The 25,741-nt window shown below is 42.9% G+C and overlaps 2 protein-coding genes across 2 annotated transcripts in view; one reads left to right on the top strand and one right to left on the bottom strand.

The window, feature by feature from the left end:
* The window catches only part of LOC137636467 (actin-related protein 8-like), a 162,146-nt gene that overhangs the window by 19,532 nt on the left and 116,873 nt on the right, over window positions 1–25,741 (top strand). The window contains exon 3 of the mRNA XM_068368896.1: window positions 305–415. Within this exon, the coding sequence (XP_068224997.1) occupies window positions 305–415 (111 nt within the window). The remainder of the gene's footprint in view (window positions 1–304; window positions 416–25,741) is intronic.
* LOC137636466 (uncharacterized) overlaps window positions 20,326–25,741 on the bottom strand; it is a 57,056-nt gene continuing 51,640 nt past the window's right edge. The window contains exon 7 of the mRNA XM_068368895.1: window positions 20,326–21,277. Coding sequence (XP_068224996.1) covers window positions 21,142–21,277 — 136 coding nt within the window. The 3' untranslated portion in view covers window positions 20,326–21,141. The remainder of the gene's footprint in view (window positions 21,278–25,741) is intronic.

The following is a 25,741-nucleotide window of genomic DNA, read 5'->3' on the forward strand; positions in this document are numbered from 1 at the left end:
ACGCCGAAAGTAATACCCCATGTAAATAGCTAAGGTTTGTATGGTTAGGAAAAATACAAATTATCTCCGAATTTGTCATATATCAGTTGAGACATACCTCTGGTTCTAGGTTGTACATGTGTTGGTGAACTTGTTTTTGCTAAAAGTCAAGAAAACTGGGAAGCTGGTAACTTGAGGTCATGAATATGCATATGAAAAATAGATTAATGAAACGAGGGTAAAATTAACTGCATATTTTCTAATGGCATAGATTTGAAATTTCTTAAAATGTTTTGTTTTTTATGTAAATTATTTTCTTTTACAGTTTTATCGAGCGGTACTGATTATTCCGGATATCTACAACCGAGACCATGTTAAGAAGCTTATGAATTTATTGCTGAATGGTTTAGGCTTTTTCAGCTGTTTTGTTCTTCAGGTAAGCTTTGTATAATAGCACATAGTTTTTTTTTATTAGTAGAAGTGTAGTGAGTTTTTCTTTATAATAGTTGAGTAAAAATATTAAGGATCCGTGACCACTATTTGGGGACAATCTTTCAATGATATTTTGGATATCCTGTGCTAATGCACTGCAAAATTAGCGGGGGTGACCCTTCCAAAACCTTGGGCTAACTCCGTAAAGTGGCAAAATCAAAGATGGCCATCATTTTCGCTGTTTCGCCATTCCTTCTAGCAGCACCATCTTGTTTGCTTGCTTTGGGAGTTTTCTGCTTTTTTTGTCAATTTTTTGTGCAAATTTGAGAGTATGGATGCTTTTGCTTCTGCCTCATCGGTTAAGTTAAGTACCTTAACCTTTTTTGGTGGAGAATTTTGCGTCTTCCCCTTTGTTTTTGCACAGTTTTTATCTCACGGCTGTCACATGGCCAAAGCCTGAAGATCATGCCTTCAAATAAATCAGTGTTTTATATGAATTTCTTAGCTAGCCTTAATGAAGTGTGTTATATAAATACTTTTACAACAGTGGTGTAAACAATGATTTTTACCTACAAAGATCATTTTGTGCTTCTCATTTACTCAGCTGTTTGGTAACTTGAGTGATGTGATGAGAAAATCTAAGACATAATTTTTTAGGCATGATGGTGCATCTTTTTTCTGACTGACAAAAAAGAATATACAGCCTCATGTTTTATAATGAGGAATATTTATATATAAAATTGACCCAAAAAGTACCCGTGCCAGTTACTAATCCTGAGATACCCGTAGAGAGAAGGGACTCCCAAATCATTCATTGTGCCTCCTTCTTCTGGGATGAGTTGAATTCATTTGGCATGAGTTAAGAGACAGCAATTTGTGTTGGTCTATTTGCTCATCTTATGGGATACAGAACATCAGACTTCATTTTATAAATCATTACATGCATATAAGCAAATTACTTTACATGTTGAATAATTAAATTTCAAAGAAGGATAGTCACCATACTTTACAGAAATAGAGGCATAGATATAGAAAGAAATAGTTCATTGTAGAAGGAAGAAATGTTATGGCAGAAGTTACAACTTGGTCTATTTAAATTTGAGCAGAAGATCTGAATTTGACTAAGATGTGTCAAAACATATTCTCCTCATGTGGTAGTTGCAGCTTTTATAGCACTGATGGAACAACTATTTTCTATTCTTTTATTTCCAGTTTTTATGTAGGTTTTCTTGGAAAATTTGAAATTTCTATTTGTCAGGTATCTTATTACAAGAATGAAAATTTGATCATCTCATTTCTTGTGAAATATCTGAATTTAGCAGATAAGTTTGTGATATAAAATAAGGGTGCATGCTTCATGGTTTCTGAATTAAACTCATGTTTCTAACTTGGGATAAAATATGATGTGAAAAGGATTCTCCTCTGTACGTTAATTTCTCTTTATCATATTCCATGACTGATTATAGTGTTTAAAAATACTGTACAGTATACACTAGCTGGAAATTGGAAGGCTAAACAATCATAAAGGGATTTTGACGTAGGAAAAATCTATTTCTGGGCGAAGGACCTGTGCCGCCCAGTGAATAAGCTCCATTTAAGCACTTATTCTTAGGTAATTTACTGCTAAATATACCAGAGAAAAAATGTAAAGGAGTGCTAGGTTAACTAGCTCGCTCACCTAATGGTGTCGGTATAAAATTGGGCGTATAATCCAGAGGTCCCGCACTATTTAGATTAATCCACGACAGAGAACCCCAATAGAGGAGAGCCGTTCAACCTCACTCGGTACTACTACAATGCATCCGCTCAGAACCCAACTCCTTAGCACCCAAAGTTTGGGGACTCCAAGGGAGAGGAGCTGGGAGGGTTCACTGGGCGGCACAGGTCCTTCGCCCAGAAATAGATTTTTCCTACGTCAAAATCCCTTTTCTGGGCTCGAACCTGTGCCGCCCAGTGAATCTATACAAGAGAAAAATGTCACCAAACTTGCAAAATAAAGGAAAAAACATAAGCGTAAGAGAAATACAGGATGCTTTAATCAGAGATGAGTACCAAAAAACAATTATAAGGGTATCTTAAATATGAACATAAATCCAATAAGGTAGGTATAATAATGCCGTGAGTGATAATATATACAGATACTCAGGAGCATAAAAATTTACAAATATAATAACAGTATTCAGGTGCGAGACCAACGAATACAATAGGGTATAAATGAGGCAGGTAAGAGGGAGAGATAAAGAGTCAAGGCATTAACCTGTGAGTTACTCGGGAGTAACTACGCTCCCTGCGGCTACTGTAGAAAATTTTAGGGCTTCCAAATGTTTAAGGTAGTGTTTCTTGAACACTGACGGTGATTTCCACCCTGTATACCTGGAAAGGTCTGTAAAATTCATGTGGTGAAAGAAGTTCACCGAGGTGGCAACCGCCCTGATATCATGTGCAAGAGGAAAAGAGTCAGGGTTAGCTTGTTTAATAAAATACAAAATTTGTTGCCTGATCCCTTTAATAGTAATGGTACCGCCCTGTTCTCTAACGAATAGAGGCCCCGAGGAGTTAGAGGAGGTCCGGGATAGATAAGACCTAAGAGTACAGTGAACCCTCGCTACTTCGCGGTTCGACCATCGCGGATTCACCACTTCGCGGATTTTTTTCATAACCCATGTCAATACATATATTGCGGATTTTCCGGAAATATCGAAAATACCGCGATGTGACCGATGGTGCGAGATTGGAGAAAGTAAGGAAAATTGAATCATGATTGATTTTCAATATAAATGAAACTTTGAGGAGCAACAAAGATATCATTTGTTAGAGAGATAGAGAGAGGTAAGGAATGGGAGGTAGTGAAAAGTAGCCCACAGAGAGAGAGAGAGAGAGAGGTAGAGAGAGAGAGAGAGAGAGAGAGAGAGAGAGAGAGAGAGAGAGAGAGAGAGAGAGAGAGAGAGAGAGAGAGATAGGTAGAGAGAGAGAGAGAGAGAGAGAGATAGAGGGGGGTTTAAATGTAATAAACAAAAAAATTTGATAGGTTATAACACATTGGTGCTTATGTAATATCAACTGTATACTGTAGACGGTTTGAATAAGTTAAGAAATGGTATAAATGATACTTTGTTAGTGTATTCGTACACACTCAAGAGCGGCAGCTAGATGACAGCTGATCTAATTACAGCCAAAAGTAAAAAAAAAAAAGTCAACAATACTCGATTTTTAAAACACACCCGAAATTTAAAAACAAAAGTACACGCTTTCTTAATGTGCAATTAACTATTTAAAGAGTGGCAATTTTCTAGAATAAAATGATATTTCCCAAAAAATAGTGGTTTGCTGATGAAATCGGATGCCCTATTTTTGGCTATGATTGAAATGGATGTAGACTCGGCCTAATTATTTCATTTCGTATTTAATTGACACTAAGAAAACTAATTTTAGTTTCTTCATCTAAATGTAAGTATTGTATAACACGAAGAGAGGGAGAGAGAGAGAGAGAGAGAGAGAGAGAGAGAAAGAGAGAGAGAGAGAGAGAGAGAGAGAGAGAGAGAGAATGAATCAGCTGTTGTAATCAAATGGCGTGTTTTTGTTTCGTGAGAATTTCATCGCCACGACTTTAACAACAACATACTGTACTGAACTTTACAGTATTATACAGACTACTGTAATATGATAAAGTAAAATATTTGTAATCTATTTTATATGAAATGGGGCTATTTTTGTTTTGTTTAAAATTTACATTTACGTATGTAAAACAACTCTCTCTCTCTCTCTCTCTCTCTCTCTCTCTCTCTCTCTCTCTCTCTCTCTCTCTCTCTCTCTCTCTCTCTCTCTCTCTCTCTCGTAGATTGTTTTCCTGCTTTGCTACGTATGTATGATTTTATATAGATACGGTAAATAATATTTGTAATTACATATTTTATAAAAGCTTTTACTGTAATATCATTTTTTATCACTTTCATCATGCGGGTTAAATTCCTTAGTTTGTTTACTGAGCGTACTTTATGACGCCGTCGTTTCAGGCAGCGTCATAAAGAAAAAAATTTCATTTGGAAGTCCTAAGAAAAATTAAGTAAAACATTAGTAATAACCAAATCAACATACTGTACTGAATAATCAATATAATTGATGCAAAAACTAACCTATAAACAGATGTGTAAATGCGTTTGTTTCTTCATTAGGATCAGAGATAAACGTAAACAAAACATTGGTTGCCAGTTTTTATCGTTCTTTTTGGCGTGTTTAGGAAACGCATGACATAAAGTCGCCTTTAATAATTGTGCCTGTTTTAGTTTAGGGTACTGTATTACATGCATTAAGTGTTCTGTACATTAAAGGGTAGTTTGTTAACAGTACTACGTACAAGGGAAGGTTTTAACAGTCTGAATATACATGTTAAATAAATAGGTAAATATGGTGTTACTACTTCGCGGATTTTCACCTATCGCGGCCGCGTCTGGAACCTATCTACCGCGATAAACGAGGGTTCACTGTAGTGACAGGGCACAGCGACGGATCTTGCGTGAGGGGAACAATTTTCCAGGAGGTCCATCTGTTTTGAGGGTCTTCATTCTTAGCCAAAAAGAATTTGTTAGGAGAAAGAAGGACCTCTCCTGAAGGCAGAAAGTCAATATGACCTGGGTCTCTCGACAAGGCTGCCAATTCAGAAATTCTTGCCCCGGAAGCCAAGCTCACTAGGAAAAGTGTTTTCCTGAGAAGGGGCATGTAATCACAAGAACTGTTAATGGTATCAGAAGCCAATTTGAGTACGTCATTAAGGAACCAGGTCACCGGGGTAGGACGAGTAACCGGTTTCAGTCTGGCACAAGCTTTCGGAATTGAAGCTAACAAAGAGTCGGTTAAGTCTATGTTAAAACCCACTAGGAAGATCTTTTTCAGAGCAGATTTAATAGTGGTGATAGTATTGGCTGCCAGACCTGATTCTAATAAAGATCTAAAGAAAGTGACTGTAAGGTTCAAGTTCATACAGATCACGTCTGAGTCTATTAAAAATTTTGCCAACTTTTTAACTGCAGAGTCATACTGACGGATGGTGGAATCCCGTTTATCTGATTCTAGGAACAAGGTGTTTTGAGGATCAATATTGGCACCATGCATAGCCGCAAACTTCATAAAGTCCATAAAGTTAGGGCGCTCTGAATGTTTGAGAAAGCGTACACAACGCGTGTTTGTACTATCTGAGACAGAACCGGATTGGGTATCGGGTGAGGGTATAGTCTCAACTCCCGCAGGAGAGGATACCAGTTGCTCTTGGGCCAGTTGGGTGCGACCAAGGCTACTTGTCCCTTGAAGGATCTCAGTTTGTCTAGAACTTTCAGCAAAAGATTCACCGGGGGAAAGAGATAAATCTTTTCCCAGTTGTCCCAATTCTGTGACATGGCGTCTGTGGCGTAAGCCTGAGGGTCTAGATTGGGAGCCACATATACTCTCAATTTGTGGTTGGATTCCGTGGCGAAGAGGTCCACTTGGAGGCCGGGAACCTGAGAGAGAATCCACCGAAATGACTTTAGATCGAGTGACCATTCCGATTCTAGAGGGGAGGTCCGGGACAGGGCGTCTGCCACTACATTCCGGACTCCCGCCAGGTGGACAGCTGAAAGATGCCAACGGTTCGAGGCTGCTAGGGAGAATATGGCTACTAGAACATGGTTCAGAGGCCCTGACTTTGACCCGCCTCTGTTGAGGCAGCGGACCACCACTTCGCTGTCGAGGACCAGACGAAGGTGTTGTTTCTTGGGAAGAACGAGACGTTTCAGGGTTAGAAGAACTGCCATGGCCTCTAGCACATTGATGTGAAAATGGCGGAACAAGGGAGTCCAAAGACCTTGAACTTTCTTGAGCTGAGAATAGCCGCCCCAACCTGATAGGGATGCGTCTGTGTGAATGATTAATTCCGGGGGCGGAAATTGAAGGGGAACTGACTTTGACAGACTGTTTGCTCTTGTCCAAGGAAGAAGTCTTTCCCGTAGAATGGGAGGAAGGCGGACTTTCCTGTCCCGGAGCTTCCGGTTCGCCCTCGAACGCCAGACACGATTGATATCTTTCAATTTTGCCTTCAGAAGAAGATCCGTCACTGAGGCAAACTGAAGGGACCCCAGAATCTTCTCTTGAAGCCGTCTGGAACTTACTTTGTCTTTGAGAAAGCGTTTGGTGTTCCTTGCAATCTCTAACCTCTTGGGTCTGGGAAGACACAGAGTATGAGATATAAGATCCCATTGCAGGCCGAGCCATTGGAACTTCGATTTTGGAAGAAGACGGGACTTCTTGAAGTTGATCTGGAAGCCTAGAGATTGAAGATAATGGATGACTTTGTGAGTGGCTTTTAGGCAATTTTGGGAGGTGTCTGACCAAATGAGCCAGTCGTCCAGATAGGCTACTACTTGAATCCCTTGATTCCTGAGTTCCTGAACAGCGACTTCTGCTAGCTTTGTGAAGATCCTTGGGGCAATGTTGAGCCCGAAAGGCATCACCTTGAAGGAGTAACTTTTGTCCCCTAAGCGAAAGCCTAGGTACGGACGGAAGTGTCTCGCTATCGGGACGTGATAGTAGGCGTCTGTAAGATCGATAGAGGTGGTGACGGCCCCACGGGGAAGTAAGGTCCGCACCTGCGAGACGGTAAGCATTCGAAACTTGTCGCATTGAATGGACAAGTTGAGAAGGGATAGATCTAGAATCACTCTTCTCTTGTCTGAATCCTTCTTCGGGACACTGAACAGCCGACCTTGAAACTTCAGATGTTTCGTTTCTTGTATGGCGTTCTTTTGTAAAAGATCCTGGACAAATTCGTCCAGGTCCGGGGTGGAATGTTGACGAAATTTGTTCGGAGGAGGAGGTCCTTGAATCCAACTCCACCCTAGTCCCTTGGAGATGATACTGAACGCCCAGGGACTGAACCTCCATTTGTTGCGGAAGGCATAGAGCCTCCCCCCTACCTGCTGCACCTCAGTATTGGTTTGAGGAGTTGCCTCCACGTCCGCCTCGGAAGTTCTTTCCTCTGCGAAAGGCTCTTCCCCTGCCTTTGTTCTGGTTAGAGCCACGGTGGTAGCCTCTACCTCTACCATAACTCTGGGAAGAGCTATGAGCCTCGTAGGACTGGTTAAAGGCAGGGGAAGTGGCGGAGGCACCAGAAAGCTGGCTCTTAGGTAGCAGAACGGTGACATAGTCATCCGAAGGAGCCCGAGAGGTGGAGGGCTGCGCAGGGGCAACAGAAGATGGAGGAAGAGGCAGCCGGAAGTTGGATGAAGCACTCTGTTGTTGCCTGAACTGGGTGGAGGTATATGGTCTAAGCTTCTTCCTACCCCGGGCTTGATAATTTGCGGGGTCATACTTGCGTTTAGGGGTCAAACCCCAACGGGCTTTAAGGCTCTGATTAACCCTAGTGGCCTCCGCCAAGACTTCCTCTACGAGATCCTTGGGGAAGAGATTTGAACCCCAACAGGAGGACCGGATGAGTTTATTAGGTTCATGCCTAATCGTCGCCTCAGCTAGAACATGCTTGCGACATCTGCGTTTAGCAGTAGCAAAGTCATACAAATCATAATATAACGACTGTAACGTAGCCTTGTTGAGAGACTTAAAAATACTCTCCGTATCGTAAGTCAAGGCTATCGACTCCGTGGATGTGGCCAGGTTTAGAGTACGGCCCACACGTAGGCGGGAATCATATTCCTGTTTAATGAGAGATTCCGGGAGACGGGGAAGCTTCTCACTAAACAAGACTGAGGCACAGTCTGCTGCAAGCTTGCCGGAGGTAAAGGTGGTATGGACGTTGTCCCAACACTCAATACCTGAGGGAAGAAGGAGGGAGATTGGATCCACCTCTCGGATGGGAGGCAAGGGCTTCTCCTCCAGAGCATATTGAAAGGCAAGCTCTGCCACCTTATTGACGCATGGAGTCAAGGTGGTCTTGTCCATTAAGAACATCGTAAAGGAGCTTTTATGAGGCGTCAGCATGGTGTTAGTGCAGCCGATGTCATTCAAAAATCTGGCCCAAACAGATTGGGCTTGCTCCTTCGGGAAGATGACCGTCTCTTTGGGGACCTTGTCTAATCGGACTAAAGCTTCCTCGGTAAGTCTGGCATAACCATGAAATGGAAATGCCAGACCCGGAGGAAAGAATTCAAAGTCCTCTAGAGGACGAGTGCCAAGGCCCTCCAGAGTCAACATTCCGTCTGAGAACGGGGAATGAAGAGCCATCCGCCAGGGGTTGTTCTTGGCAAACGGCGGGAGCTTAGAGGCATCCGGTATGAGAGAGCTTTGGACTCTCTCCGGAGCTCCTTGCTCTAAAGCCCCAATTCTCTGACCAAAGTTAGAGAACATCGTGTCCATCCTCGACTGCATCTCCGAAACCAACTTTTCCTGCATCTCCGACACGATGCGAAGCATAGCTGATTCGGAAAGGCCCGGGCTAGCAGCAGGAGGGGCGGAAGGAACTCCCGGGTCGTGAGACTTAGAGGAGGAACCAGAGGTCTTTGAAGACGGGTTCGTACCATGTTTAGAGCCATGAGAAGTCTTATGAGGCTTGCGAGCTTTGGGTAAGGTCCTTGAAGTAGACTTATCCTTAGGGGGAACCGGGTATGAACGTTGAGACGAATCACGGTCCCCAGAAAATCCAAGAAAGGAAGAGCGATCAGAAGAAGAAGAAAGAGCGGGGCTGAGGATAGGAATCTCAGCGCCGGACACACCTGCCTCACTTACCACCCTACCTGTATCCAGCTCGTCTAGCAACATTGGTTCGACGTCCAGGTTCATGGAGGCAACATTGTCCTCCAGACCTCCGGGGGCGTCCGATGGATCTTGCTCTGGGTCGATGAGACCCGTTATAGTGGCATCAATGTGGGCAATGATGGGAGCTGCCACATGCCTAGCCACAGCAGCTGAAGACTTGGCGTTGGGGTAAACCATGGTGCAGTAGTCCTCAGATAGGACGTACGGCCGCTTAGACTTTACATTCCGGGCAAACCCACCAATCCACACCTTCAGTGTGGCCCGAGCCGCAGACTTTTGCTCCGGGGATGCCTGAAATAATAGGGGGAATTATAAAAGGGAGACTCCCAATGGTCCTTCAAGACCATAGATATCTTACTAATAGTAAATAAAATAAGAAGGCAATATAGCCAACGGGACTCACCAAGTCAGATCCAAGGGTAGTGATGAGGTCGAAGCAAATCACACAGTTATCCGGGTGCCATACCACAACGTCTTCCAGTTGAACCCCACAAGGGGCGTGAGATCGGCAGACGGAGTGGCCACAAGGCTGGTGCAGAACAGCTGCACAGGCCGGCGTCAGACAATGCACCATCTGTAAAAAGAATAGTATATGAGAAACTGTAATTCTCTTAATTAGGGGCGGGTCTGGAGGACCCGGGCCTAACATAGGTCTAACACAAGATTAGAGCTTAACTGTACTATTCTTTAAATGGCCTAACATAGGTCTAACACAAGAAAAGAGCTTAACTGTACTATTCTGTTAAGTAGGGGCGGGTCCGGAGGACCCGGGCCTAAAATAGGTCTAACACAAGATTAGACTGTAAAAGATAAAAAATTTTTTTTTTTTTAGGGGCGGGTCCGGAGGACCCGGGCCTAACATAGGTCTAACGCAAGGTTAGAGCTTGACTGTAATATTCTTACATAGGGGCGGGACCGGGGGTCCCGGGCCTAAACATAAGTCTAACTTGAAACTAAAGTATAGCCATCCATTCCGGTCAAGCCGGGAGCATAAAAAAGGATGCAATAACAATGAATTAAGACACATAGTGTCTGATTTCCCGGGGTGGGGTAGACCCCGGGCCGGGAAATAAAACGGATTTTGAGCGAAGCGAAAAATCTATTTTTGGGTGAGATAGCCATGGCGTCCTGATGGAAGGTTCCTGTTTGGTAGCTTCCTTGGGTATAAGACTACTAAGATATTCCCAGAGAATTTAACCACAGGTTATCACAGAATTCTAACTTCTGGAGCGAGTATCTCAAAGGTTTCCCTTTAAGACATCGTAATACAACAGGGGACACGCATGTCTGAACGTGCCACATAGCTATCTCCACCCCGAACAGAGTTAATGCTTCGGTGTGTAAGGGCTGAGAATAGCTGGGAGCCGTTCCACAGCTAATCTCACTCGTGGCTACTACTGATACTCGAGACGTAAACAAACGGACGCCATTGCTCTAATGACGTCACGCGCGTCTTTATCCTGACGCCAGTTGCTGCCCATCACCATGATACAATTGTGTAGGGTGGGAACAAAACTGGACGAAGTAGTAGGGAGGGTCCATCAGGACGCCATGGCTATCTCACCCAAAAATAGATTTTTCGCTTCGCTCAAAATCCGTTTTTTGGGCTCAAGCCATGGCGTCCTGATGGAAGAGTACCAGAGAATCAATGTATCGTGGTAGATTTTCCCCCAGTGTTAAGTGCCTAGGCATTGACAAAACAGCAAAGTAATCTTAGGTAAGGAACCATAGGAACGAAGTATCCTGCCCCCCATTGGTAGGAGGTTCCCACGGGCTATGCCGACGTCAAAGTGGTATTGAAGGGCTATTCATCCTGACAGAAGAACTTTTAAGAACTTAGAGATGAAGCAGAATGTTTGATATTTGTATAGGAACATTCTGAATTAGGCCAGTGGTGGTTGGGCACTGTGTATAGAGTTCATCTCTTGGTTATCAGAAGTAAGTATTCGTGTAGGAACCTTACTGAGACAGGGTGAATATAATTTAGGATTAGACATCTTAAATTCTTCATGACCATAAGAGAGGAGGAATAAATAAAACTATGACAGTATGTATTTCATAGTAGGTAGGAGCTGAAAGAGACGCATAAGTAATAAAATAGAAATTTTATTTCACAATGCAGAAATTAAATAATTTACAGCAAAAGTAAAGTTCATTTACAGTAATAATAATGTACATAGAAATAAAGGCTTGCTCTTGAATCTGAAAGGGAATTTCAGGATTAGTAGGTACTCGTTCTCGAGGAACGCAAGTCTTTAAACAACACATCATGCTCAAGGCATGCGGCACTTGTGTGACACTATGACATTTCACCTGGGATAAGAACAGTTATAAAAGCACTAAGTGTTTTTAGACATCACTATGAATCGCTCGAGGGTCAACATAGGCACCCGAAGAGTTAGAGTCCCAAGTAACTCACTGTTCTACGCAGAGTTAGGTGCAGGTTTCATAACACTACCTGCGGCTACCACAAAATGTTTGACTTCGTGCACTTGTTTCGCATAATGTTTAAAGAAAACTCGCGAGGACTTCCAGCCCGTAAAGTTTTTAAGGCTTTCAAAGTCCATGCTCTGAAAGAAGTTCAGAGACGATGCCACTTTTCTAGGATCATGACCAGCGGGTGTACTGTTCGGATCCGCTCTGCGAATGAAGTAGGTGATTTTCGCTCTTAATTGTTTCAGTGACAGGTCGCTGCCCGATGTTTCTCCTTTGAAGAGTTGGCCTCCACCAAAGTTCGAAGTTCTGCGAAGATAGACCTTGAGACTCTCTACTGGACATAGAGAGACATCCTCCTTCAGGGGGCATATTCTCCAAGGGCCCCATCTTTTGGTGGGTAATTCGTTTTTAGCGAGAAACGTCGGATCAGGGGAGAGGGTCACTTCTCCTGAATCAGCAAACAGGATGTGTCCCTCTTCTCTTGATAATGCCACTATTTCGCTGACTCGAGCTCCCGAGGCGAGAGCAAATAAAAATATAACTTTCTGAGTCAGATCCTTGAGGGGGCATGAATCGTTGTCCAAGTTGGAGGCGAAATGGAGTACCTTGTCTAGTGACCAGGAGATATGTTTCGGAGGGGGTGCTGGGCGTAGACGAGCACATGCTTTTGGTAATTTGTTAAAGATGTCGTTGGACAGATCAATTTGGAAAGCATATAGAATTGGTCTAGTCAAGGCCGATTTGCAGGTTGAAATCGTATTGGCTGCTAATCCTTGTCCATGAAGGTGAATGAAGAAGGACATACAGAAATCAATGGTGATTTCTTTAGGATTTTTTGCCTTGACAAAGGAGACCCATTTCCTCCAGGATGATTCATATTGCCGTCTCGTGGATTCGGTCTTGTATTCCTCTAGGAAGTCTAGACTTTTCTTCGAGATCCCAAACCTCTTCTTTGCGGCAAGGGAGAGAAAATCATGAGATGAAGGTCCTTGATTTTCGATGATGAAGCGAAGACAGTCGACTTCTGTACTTGTTGAGAGAGAACTGGGCCCGGGAGAGGGATCAGCTTGGGCTGCAGCTCCAGGACCAGGGGGTACCAGTTGCTCCGGGGCCACTTGGGAGCCACTAGGGCCGCTGTCCCTTTGAAGGTTCTCAGTTTGGAGAGGACTTTCAACAGAAGGTTGGTGGGAGGGAACAGGTATATCTTGGACCATCTGTTCCAGTCCAGTGACATGGCGTCCACCGCTTCTGCTTTGGGGTCCTCGTACGGGGCTACGTACAGAGGAAGTTGATTGTTGTCGCTCGTTGCAAAGAGATCTATCTGAAGTTCTGGGACTTGATGAGAGATGAAGGAGAATGATCTTGCGTCTAGAGACCATTCCGACTCTATCGGGTTTGTCCGAGATAGAGCATCCGCTGTCACATTGCGGAATCCTTGTAGATGAACTGCAGACAGGTGCCACTTCTTCTTCTCCGCCAGACGGAAGATTGGGAGAAGCACCTGATTTATCTGGGGCGATCTTGAGCCTTGGCGATTGAGACAACGAACTACCACCGAGTTGTCTAGGGTTAGACGGATGTGGATCGAGGGCGGCGGGGATAACTTCTTCAGAGTTAGAAGGACCGCCATGGCCTCCAAGATGTTTATGTGGAACGTCTTGAATAGTGGAGACCAGGTCCCTTGAGCCTGTTTCAGGTGGGAGTGACCTCCCCAGCCTTCCAGTGAGGCATCCGTGTGGATGTTGAGTGATGGAGGAGGGTGTTGGAGAGGAGTGGACCTTTTCAGGGCCTTTGCTTCCGACCACGGCTTTAGGAGGCGTCGAAGTCTGTTTGGAAGCCGTCTCTTGAGGTCTCTTCGAGCGATGGATGCCGAGCGTCTCCAGACTCCCGCGGCATCCTTTAGCTGTGCGCGAAGCACTGGGTTTGTCACTGAGGCGAATTGTAGAGAGCCTAGAACTCGTTCCTGCTGTCGTCTTGAAATGCGTTTGGATTTCAGTAGTCGCTTGACAGACCCTGCTATTTCCTTCCTTTTCTTCTGGGGGATGGAAAGGCGGTGTGACTGAAGATTCCAGTGGATTCCCAACCACTGAAACTTCTGAGCTGGAGAGAGGCGAGATTTCTTCTCGTTGATCTTGAATCCCAGGTGTTCTAGGTACTGGGTAACTTCGTTGCAAGACTTTGCACACTCTTCGGGCGATGGAGCCCAGACTAGCCAGTCGTCGAGGTAGGCCATCACCTGGACGTTTCTTAGGCGGAGCTGTTGTACTATGGCATCCGCCAGCTTTGTGAAGATCCGAGGGGCCACATTGAGGCCGAATGGCATGGCCCGGAAGGCGTAGCTTTTCCTTTGGAGTCGAAATCCTAGGTAGGAGGAAGCGTGATGGTTCATTGGAATGTGCCAATAGGCATCCGCCAGGTCTATAGAGACCGTGTAGGAACCTTGAGGCAGAAGGGTCCTTATTTGTTGAAGCGTCAGCATCTTGAATTTGTTGTTCTCTATGAACTTGTTGAGGGGGGATAAGTCCAGAATTACTCTGAGTTTGTCTGAGTCCTTCTTGGGAACGCAAAACAGTCTCCCTTGGAACCTGGTGGACTTTACCTTCCTTATCACCTTCTTGTTCAAGAGGTCTAGAACATATTCTTCCAGAATGGGGGTCGATTGTTGGAAGAACCGCTGGAAGATTGGGGGTGGTTGCGTCCAACTCCAGCCTAGACCGTTCTTGATGATGCTGTGTGCCCAGGGATCGAAGGTCCAACGATCCTGGAATTGGCGGAGTCTTCCTCCCACCGGAAGCACTTCATTGCTTCTGGTGTCCCGAGGACTTGTTGCCTCGGCCGCTAGCTCCCTTTCCTCCTCTACCTCTGGAGGGACGACGAGATGCGTCTCTGCTTGCACCCCTGGACGAGCCTCTACCTTTGGCATGAAAGGTAGTGGATGGTTGCTCAAAGGCAGGGGTGAAGACCGGTGACTGTGACAACACCGGTTGGGGGACCAATTGAAAGGTCTGTTGTGGTTGGGCAACCACTTGGGAGGTAGCGGGTCCCGGAAACTGACGTCGTTGCTGACGTTGCTGGGGTTTTGGCTTTTGTGGTTTCCTCTTAGGCTGAGGTCCATCGTCCTGAGAGGGTTTCCTTTTTCTGGACATGCCCCACTTGTGGAGAAGGTTCCTATTCTCCGTGGCGGCTCTGTCAGTTATTTCCTTGACAAGGTCAGAAGGAAACAGGTGCTTTCCCCAGATGTTGGAGGAAATCAGCCTCCGGGGTTCGTGTTTCACGGTGGCACTGGCAAACACGAATTCACGACAGGCTCTACGAGCCTTTATGAAATGGTACAAGTCCTTCATTACTGTAAGTAAGTGGGATTTGGCTAGTACCATGTAGTGATCTGGTACTCTTGTGTCACAGGCCATCACTTCCAGTTGGACTTGATGAGAAAGAGATGCCGCAAGCCTCTCCTTCGTGTCTTGTTCCCGGCGAAGGAGGTGATCATTGAGCTTAGGGAGGTCTTCATTAAACTGACGTCCGGCGACGTCAGGATCGAGCCTACCCACGACAAAAGTATGCTGAACATCTTTCCAGTGTCGAGCGTCAGGGGGGGTCACGATGGAGAAGGGTCTGCACTCCTCCAGTGCAGGGCAGGGTTTTCCTTCTTCCGCCGCTTTAAGGCATGCAGCTAAGGCCTTTTCCAAGAAAGGAAGAACCGCAGTGTCAGGTGCGACGTATGTAGGATGGTTCTTGCTCAAGGCTGGAAGCTTAGAGCAGGTAAAGCCCCTACTCTTAAATGCGGAGGCTAGCATAGCCTGGGCCTTTGCGAGATCGAACACTATCTCTTCTTTAGGTTCGGTCTCTTCCTTCGAGGCAGGTTCGGAACGAAGCCGGACGTAACAGTCCGGGTAGGCCTCGAAGCTTGGGAAGAACTCCACATCTTCCAACGGGACCGTGCCGATCTTGTCACTAACAAAGATCCTGCCGGTCGCAATAACCATATGCTCTGCATACCTCCACGGGTTGGCATGAGAGCAAGCTGGGAGATCCTTGACCGAAATCTTCTTCGGTTCTCTGGATCCAATCATTGACCTGATGGACTCCTGGTTCTCCTTCAGTCTGTCGTCCATGACAGCTCTAATCAGCCGGATCAGTTCTTGGGTAGAAGAGGAAGGATCCGGGGTCGAGGAGGTAGACGGAATGGACACGTCCGTCGGTGTAGGAGTAGGCGGAGGGATGGACGAGGGAGCAGCTCCAAGCTCCGACTCGGTGTATTCCACCTTGTCTTCGTCCTCTTCGGCTCCTTGAGCCATAAGCGTCTTCTCCGTGTCTTCCGAGACGTCTGAGATCTGTTCATCATCCTCGGAATCTAAACGACACTCGTGCATGGACTGAGCCATGACCACATCAGGTTCCACCGTAATTTGGACAGTGGGGATTGCTTCTTTTGGAACCACTGAGTCAGGGGAGGCCTTAGGGAACAACAGGGACCTCAGTTCTTCGGTGGCCAGGTACGGTCCGGTAGCATTTTTCTGAAAGCCACGCACCCACTTGCGCAGCTTTTCACGAGAAATGTCTCTAACCTCCGCTGAGGGAGGGTTATGGAAGGCCTCAACTAGGTGGGCCTGGCAGACCGTACAATCCAGTGGATTCCAGAACTTCAAATCCCCTTTCTTGTCTGCACAAGGGGCGTGAGTCCTGCAAGCCGTATGCCCGTAAAACTGCGGGCGTTTCACAGCGCAGAAGGCGAAGTCACACTTCATCTGCTCCTCCTGTGGAAGAAAGAGAAAATGAGTATGGGGGAGTCATAAGAATGGCTCTTAAACTAAGTTAATATTAATCATTAATCTTAACTTAAAGAAGGTGTGATGCATAGAGAATGAAAACAGTAAAGGAGAACACGCTCCATGCATCTCGCCCGGCTGGTTACCATAAGCTTGGTCCTGGGATAATCCAAATGACCGAGATCATTGGATATAGTTTCCTAGGATTCCCATTATTTTGGAACTCCATGGAAAACCAAGGACGAGATTCGGATCGAATTCATTCGGTTCCCAGTTAAGAGCCAGAAGGCCTCATTAAAGGTAACTGCTTCTGGCAACCAGCCGTGCTAAGATGCACATAGCATGCTGGAATTAGAAGAATGCAAAGAGACAGCATGATCACTAATAGAGCAGTACTAGGTACTGATCTTAAAAGCAAAAGCAGCTTATCTATTTGCCATGTAGGGCTATCCTAGTCTTATGATAGCTACAGTGAGGGGGTGCAAGTATTCTTGACGCCTCCGAGGCATCCGGCAAGCCGCCGGCATGCCGGAGCTCGCTCCAGCATAGATTCTGGCATTAGAACAGACAATTTTCAAAAGTCAGTTAGATACCAGGATGGCGGCCGCCGGCACAACGGCGGCACGCCGGCAGGAAGCGGCGGCTCCGGCAGTAGGAGGATGCCAGGTTGGTGACTGGGATAAGGATGGTACAGGTAGTATCGGGTTGCCGGCAGTATATGCCGGCACTCCGGTGATCGACCGGCAAGCGGACGATTAGATAGGAGTAGGAGAGCCGCCGGTAGTAGCCGGCGGCAGCCGGCAGTCCCTCGGTACACGGGGGGCTGGCGGCAAGGGTAGGGAAGTCACCAAGAAGGAGGCAGGTATTGCCGACAGTAGAGGCGGCAAGAGACCGGCACCCGGATAGATAGAGAGACAGGGGGAGGGGGGAAGGGATGCAGGAAGTACCGTCAGGGTTCCAGACATCCCTCCCCCTCCCTGAGAGGGTGTACCCATGATAGAGGCAGGCTCTAACATCCATAAGCAGGGGTCACTAGGGACCGGGAGCTAGGTAGCCCAAGGGAGGGCTAGGGAACACCCAAGAGGGGAGGGGGGGGAGACTCCCATATGCAGAACTATACTAGTAACTAACCTTATAGGACACTATGAAGGTATATGTACCAGAGCGGACTGCACAGGGAAGCTCGGGTAGCCCTACTCATCCACCCTAAGGAGGAGTTGTAGGACAGGGGACAGATGAGTATAAACTAACCTAAGCATAGGCTAGGCTATACAAGAGATAGGTGGGGAGGGAGAAGAGAGAGGTCTTCCCAGGAAGGGTTTCTGTACCAGAGCGGCCACTAAGGGAAGGGAGGACACTCCCTAACCTAAGATCAGGCTGATCGGCTAAAACGGTGCAAGAGTACAGTTTCAGCATGGAACAGAGAAACCTTCCTAACCCGACCTAGAACAGGGCTAAAAGTCCTGAACTAGGCAAGGAAGAAGACATATCGCTATCGCAGGAAAGTCATAGACTATCCTAGCCATAGAGGTAGGCTAGCCTAACCTCACTCTCAGACGCAATCCTAAAGGGGGTTCATTCCTTTAGGGAGGACCGAGAGGCGATATATACTCTATTAGACAATTAATCCCTTTACTCAGAAAAGGGATCAAGGCTAAATAGAGGGAATGCCAAGGCAGGGGATGAAGGAAGCATATAGGGGTCCTAAGGTTAGGTTAGGCTAGAAAGAATCACTGACTAGCCTATCCCCTATATGGTCCCTGAAGGCGAAAACATTTGCATCACTGTCAAAAGTATTGTAAAATAATAATGCCACTATCTTCATAACTTAGTCTAGGATCACTAATAAATCATGCATGAACACTTGTATGTAGGCTCCTGGCCTGGGGGCTATAGTAGCCGACTGGTATGAGGTCAATCGATGACCGATAAAAAGCGTCTAAACACGATATAAAAGTTCCTAGCTATGAAGACTAAATAAACTAATGTATTCGATTAGTATATAATGCCGGAAGCGTTGTTGTGGCTAACTAAATAAGACATGCAAAACAACAACGACGCCATAAAATGGCGGGTCCGGTAGAGGCACAGCTCTGCCACAAAACATCAATTATTTCGCAAAATAATATTTACTTTACGGCCAGAGCTTAATTAAACAATACTGGAACCTTGTACTCAACTTTCCAGAAGAAGGCGAGGCTGAAGGTAACGACATAGCGAAGATGCAAAGCGATAAAGATAACACAAGGGAAAATCCGTCTAAGTAGGGCAGCTACTAAACAAAGGATAAAGACGCGCGTGACGTCATTAGAGCAATGGCGTCCGTTTGTTTACGTCTCGAGTATCAGTAGTAGCCACGAGTGAGATTAGCTGTGGAACGGCTCCCAGCTATTCTCAGCCCTTACACACCGAAGCATTAACTCTGTTCGGGGTGGAGATAGCTATGTGGCACGTTCAGACATGCGTGTCCCCTGTTGTATTACGATGTCTTAAAGGGAAACCTTTGAGATACTCGCTCCAGAAGTTAGAATTCTGTGATAACCTGTGGTTAAATTCTCTGGGAATATCTTAGTAGTCTTATACCCAAGGAAGCTACCAAACAGGAACCTTCCATCAGGACGCCATGGCTTGAGCCCAAAAAGGTATATTCAATACCAATTCCTTTAGAGACTCCGGGGTAGTGATCTGTCATATATAATCATCATAGGAAATGTTAACTGCCAATCGAACCCGGAGGGTTTCGTATAACATAAGCCAGAATGAAAAGTGAATATAAAATAGGGTGCACCGGGATCCAACTCTGTTGACCGGTGGCCAACCAGACTAGACAGAGACTAAACCGCCGGGCCACCCGGAGGACAAAGTCCATAAACACTTAACTACCCCCTCTAAAAGGAGGGAAGGCAACGGTCCCTTAGTGGAGGGGGGGAGAAGCCTAGCCTCCCACCTAGCTAGAGGGGGAGCGTGGGGGAGGATCACGTGATACGAGGCAGCAGGGCTACCAACTGACGATCCCCAACAGACAGATCAAACGGAGTAATGGCACAAATATTCATTATAATAAAAATAATAGCGTTAAATATATGAATAAACACATAGAAAATTTTTGGGCAAGGCATGCAACATAAATAATTAAATCACAAAAGACACACCTGATGGCTAAAATAACATTGCCGCCTTAGCACGGTCGGCAGCCATAGCGATACGTAAATGATATCGGCCCAAAAATTGAACCACGAGGATTCTAAACGCTAAATAATGAATATTCACAATAACAAATAATATTTGATAATAAAAATAATACACATAGTAACACCGCAAGTGAAAATTAAAAGCTCTCAAAAACAGGAGTACCAACTGTAGTGAAATCAAGCAAGATCGGTATGAACGAAGAGAATAACTCCTATAATATAAATATTAAACGATCTAGATTGCTCAAAACACAGTAAAACCCAGCTTGGTACTTAACTTAGACGGTGTCTCCTGGGAAACCGACGAAGAAGCCATAATTCACTAGAAAATATCCAAAACTCGAGAGCACTAGAAAAATGCGGGTTACTGCACAAGTCGTGCTAAACGGAGTTGTGTTCTGAGCGGATGCATTGTAGTAGTACCGAGTGAGGTTGAACGGCTCTCCTCTATTGGGGTTCTCTGTCATGGATTAATCTAAATAGTGCGGGACCTCTGGATTATACGCCCAATTTTATACCGACACCATTAGGTGAGCGAGCTAGTTAACCTAGCACTCCTTTACATTTTTTCTCTGGTATATTTAGCAGTAAATTACCTAAGAATAAGTGCTTAAATGGAGCTTATTCACTGGGCGGCACAGGTTCGAGCCCAGAAATGTGATTTTTTTATTCACTCGTATAATTGGAACATAATATTTACACATTTAATTGCAACTTAAATCATCTGTTACAAATGTTTGAGTAACTTCAAACAAAGTGAGTATGATAACTCACTAATATAAAATGTCAAGGATATGAGTGCAGTAATGCAAGGTTTTTATGAGTCTTTAACAACCCAGCCTGATTACAAAAAGTACTGAAAAGCTATTGAGATTCTGTAATGCATCCCATACTTTATTATTACATTCCTATTAAAGGGGGGAGGAGGATGCAATGATGTACCAAACTGGAAGTCTTTTTTTACAGGCTTTTTTTAAGGAAATGGTTACAATTGGAAGAGTCCAGAGGCCATGTCATAATTATTGTCTGCTTCATGAATTCAAAATGTATCTAGAAACATTATTAACCAGAAAGTAGCATACTGTACAGCACTTGATAGAGTAGATAAAAAGTCAAAGGATTTTGTTTGATTATTATAATATAATTTAAGGGTATCTTTCATCTAAGAATGTTGAAAATGTTCACGTGAAGGGCAATTTCCCCAACTTTTTTTAGCCATAAAGGGATTTGATAATGAATAATTTTCTTATTCGAAATTCAATTTCAAAGGAATGTATTTGGGAAGTATAATACAATTTAAGGGTATCTTTCATCTAAGAATGTTGAAAATGTTCAGGTGAAGGGCAATCTTCCCCCAGCATTTATTTTAGTCAAAAAGGGATTTGATAATGGATAATTTTCTTATTCGAAATTCGACGATTACAATCCATGCATGTTAATGAATTGTCGATTCTTTTATGTTCAAGGCATTTCATTACTTTAAGGATTCAATAGGAATTAAATTAGAATGTATTACTTTATTTTCGGAAGTTAAAAAACTGAATTCTCAAATATTTTATTTGAATAATGGTAGAGAAATCAGTTTGTAAGATAATCTATCTGGGGCATGGGAAATTTAACCTCTTTCTAGGTACTCCTGTTGGGCCCTGATTTATTTCACAAAACCCTCCCATCAGCGTATGGCAATTCTGGCTTGGATTGCCCCATCGTCCCTCATAAGACAGCCAGAACCTGAAAAGGAGATAAATTCATTGTAATAGTGTATACTGTGACAAAAGTGTGACACAAGGGTGGTACAATACTGTATATGTATATACAGTATATTCAACAACTGACCATATCCATGTAATTAACCAGCTAATCGAAATATCAACAGTATGACAAACCATTATGTATGGCATCCATAGACTATGAGAAATCTTTTGATTCTGTTTAAAACTTCAACAGTAATGAAAGCCCTTCAAAAACAAGAACTAGGTGAATCTTATGTTAAAACCCCTAAAGATATCTATATGGGAATTACAACAGTCCTAAAACAAGATAAAGGTATTGAGATGATTCTGATTGAGAGATAAGTTAGATAGGGAGTTCCCATCTCCCCTAAATTATTCACAGCACGTGTAGAAGTTTTTAAGAATTTAGAATGAGATAATGAAGGAATCAACATTAATGGGGAATACCTTAACAACTTAGGAATAGCAAAAGATGATAGGAGGTTTGAATAGAGAAATCAGAAGTGTAGGACTGAAAATGAATATGAGTAAAAGCAAGATAATCCATCCATATACCAAAGGTACTTCCCCCAATTTTGGGGGGTAGCCGACATCAACAAAGAAACAAAACAAAAAAGGGGACCTCTACTCTCTACGTTCCTCCAGCCTAACCAGGGACTCAGCCGAGTTCAGCTATGGCTGCGGGGGCATAAAAACAATTAGAATAGCGCCAACGTTATCCCTGCGTGTCGTAAGAGGCGACTAAAAGGGACGGAACGAGGGGGCTGGGAACCCCCTCTCCTGTATAAAAATTCCTGTGAGACAGCAACAAAAAGCAAGATAATGTTTAATGAAAATGCAGAGAGACAATAAGTATCAATTTTGAATGAACTAGAGATTGTTAATGGATCTATGTACATGGGACAGACATTAAGTGTTTCCCCCAGACATGAGACCAAAATCAAAAGAAGGATAAGCATGGGATGTAGAGTTTTTTGTTAACAAATTGAGATTGTGGAAAGTATAATGCCTCTTTCTCTAAAAAGGAAAGTATTTAATCGATTGGTCCTACCAGTATTGATTTACACTTCATAAACCTGGAGCCTTGCTAAAGCCTTAAAACATAAGCTAGTTACAACTTAAAGACCTATGAAAAAAATAACGATGGGATTAACACTAAAACACAGAAAAAGAGAAACATGGATACAAAAGCAAACTGAAGTAGATGGTATTCTAACAACAAGTTAGAAAAAATGGACATGGACAGGACATATAATGATAATGACAGATAATAGATGGAAAAGAAGAATAACAAAATGGGTACCTAGAGATTGTAAACAAAGCAGGGATGGAAGAGAAGACGGTGGATTAGCATGCTAAGAAAACTTGTGGGTATACACGGGCACAGAAAGATCATAAATAGGTGCTTGTGGAAAGACATGTCTGAGGCTTTTGTCCTGCAGTCGACTAGCAAGCTCAGCTACTAAGTCATCAAGGTTTTACATTCATTTTCATCTAAGCCTATGAACACTTTTAAATCAATACTTCTCCATTCATCATCTCTTACTTCAGGCTTCATAGTCTTCTGCCATGTAGTCCTGGGTCTTCCAGCTCTTCTAGCACCTACTGGAACCCAGTTAAAAGTTTGTTGAACTAATCTCACTTGGGAAGTGCAAAGAGCATGCCCAAACCATTATCATCTACCCCTCACCGTGATCTCATCCACATATGGCACTCGAGTAATCTCTTATAGTTTTATTTCTAATCCTATCCTGCCATTTAACTCCCAATATTCTTGTGAGGGCTTTGTTTTCAAATCTACAAAATCGATTGAAGATTATTTCATTGTCATACCATGACTCATGTCCATAGAGTAACACTGATCTTACTAAACTGATATATACTGTAGTCTGATTTTTATGTGTAATTTCAGGTGATTTGATTTCCAAATTTTACTTGAACTAGCCATTGTCTGATTTTTTTTTTTCAATCTTTCATTAAAATCCAATCTTAAAGACCCCATACCCCATAGGAGAGATCATAGTTCCTAAATACTTGAATGATTCTACCTCATTAATCTTTCCCTCCAGTGATATTGTATCTTCCATTGCATATTCCGTTCTCATCATCTCTTTTTTTCTATTTATTTTGGGCCCACCCTCCTGTGAATGTCATGCATTTTAGTAAGCAAACCTTGCAAATCCTGTGGTGTTCTGCTAATAAGGACAGTGTCATCAGCATACTCTATGTCAGCTAATTTCTTATTACCAATCCAGTCCAATCCTTATCCATCATCATCAACTGTTATATGCATTACAAAATCCATGAGGAGGATAAATAACATAGGTGACAACACATTCCCTTGGAGTACTCCACTGTTCACTGAAAATTCATTTGGTAGGACTCCTCTAAGAATAACTCTGCCCTCGCTATGCTCATGTACAGGCTCAACCAAATTTACATATTTATGTGGAAATTCCATTGTAATGCAATACTCTCCACAAAATTGGCTTGTGCACACTATCCAATGCTTTTTCTTAGTCCACAAATGTCATCAAAAAGGGTATCTGTATTGAGAGAAGGCATCTGGAGACTGGAGACCAGTCATAGACCTTTCAGCCTTAAATGAGTTTATTCTTCAGATGTGAATATTAATTCTATATCTGAATACTATAACTTAGGGCTATTTACTAGAAAGAGGGGTTTCCAAAATCTATGGGTGATGATAATTGCTATTCCTAAAATTCATTACATGCAATCGATTAAGATAAAGCAATTTTCTGTTTATATCATATGTAAAAAATGATTGAATGAAGGCAAAGTTTATCTATCCTCAATGCCACTTATTAACTACTGTTAAATTGATGAGGCTAGTTGATACTTCATTAACTAATTTTCATTAATGAATGTAGAAAAACATAAGTGGTTGATATCATGGCAAATACTTCATTTTGATATGTTATTTGGCAGGATGACAACAACTTATTTTTCTCTTACTTTTCATTAATGAAACTTAGTGAAGCATCAGTTATTCTCATCAATTTAACAGCTGTTAATAAGTAGTTAAGAGGATGATTAAGCTTTGCCATCATTCAGTTATATGTTACACATGATAGTGTATAATAATCTATTCCATTGTTCATCACTAACCGTTATTTATTATGTTCTATTTTAATTAATTTTTGGTCGTTTGAAATCGGTTATATATTTCATCAATTTTTATTTTTTTGGAATATCTTTCCATACCATTATCATATTCATATTTATTTTTAGAATTTTAGGTTATTGATAATGTTTTAATATATAACATATTGAGCTATGAAATATATAAATGACATAAAGAAACAGAAAACATATGAGTGCCATAATCAGCCATAATTTACATATAAACTTTAGATTTCAAGAGAATTTCACGGTTAGATCCCAAAGTTTTTATTTGAGAAAGGCCTTTATACACTAAACTTATTTCATGAATATTAAAAGTAGAAAAAAAGATTATGTTAATCTCTAACTTGTAATCTGTTAGGTAATACATTTTTTATTTCTGTCCTTACTTTCAAAAGAGTATGATGAAAAACTCTTAAATATGTATATGCTTTGGATTCATCATGTTCATTAATGGGAGAAATATAATCATATTCTGCTGATGTTAATTTGAACATTATTTTTGGGACATCAAGTAGATGTTATTTGATGAAGTTGTGATGTTCACTAACTAATAGCTAAAATAAATCTTTGTTTTTACTTAGGAATTAATTTCATATTCCTTTATTCAATCCATTGCACACATAATGTTAATTATTGATGGGTGTGTACCCGTACACTGTTCAATGGAGTGAAAAGATATTCTTATTCATTAAATAAAAAAACTCATCTTTTTACCATTTATGGTACAATCCTACTTGGTCTGATGATGTAAATCAGGTCTTTGCTTTCTTTGAGCCCAACTTTAAGATTTGATTTGAAAATGAAAGTTTTCGTTATCCTGTTTGATTTGAAAATTTATCGTATTTTGTGGTTTTGTATCATAATTATTTGCATCTATCACAAATTAATATTTTAGAAATGTGTAGGTAGACATACATGATTCATCTGTATCAAAAGAAATGGAAATGAGATCTATTATGTATGTCTTCTGTCACCTTTATTATTGTTATTGTTATTATTATTACTTGCTAAGCCATAACCATAGTTGGAAAAGCAGGATGCTATAAGCCCAGGGGATCCAACTGGGAAAATAGCCCAGTGAGGAAAGGAAAAAAAGAAAATAACATATTTTAAGAAGAGTAACAACATTGAAATAAATATCTCCTATATACACTATAAAACTGTTAACAAAACAAGAGGAAGAGAAATAAGATAGAATAGTGTGCTTGAGTGTACCCTCAAGCAATAGAACTCTAACCCAAGGCAGTGAGAGACCATGGTACAGAGGCTATGGCACTACCCAAGACTAGAGAACAATGGTTTGATTTTGGAGTAG

This window comes from Palaemon carinicauda, unplaced genomic scaffold, assembly GCF_036898095.1.
Source record: "Palaemon carinicauda isolate YSFRI2023 unplaced genomic scaffold, ASM3689809v2 scaffold306, whole genome shotgun sequence".
Lineage (NCBI taxonomy): Eukaryota > Metazoa > Arthropoda > Malacostraca > Decapoda > Palaemonidae > Palaemon > Palaemon carinicauda.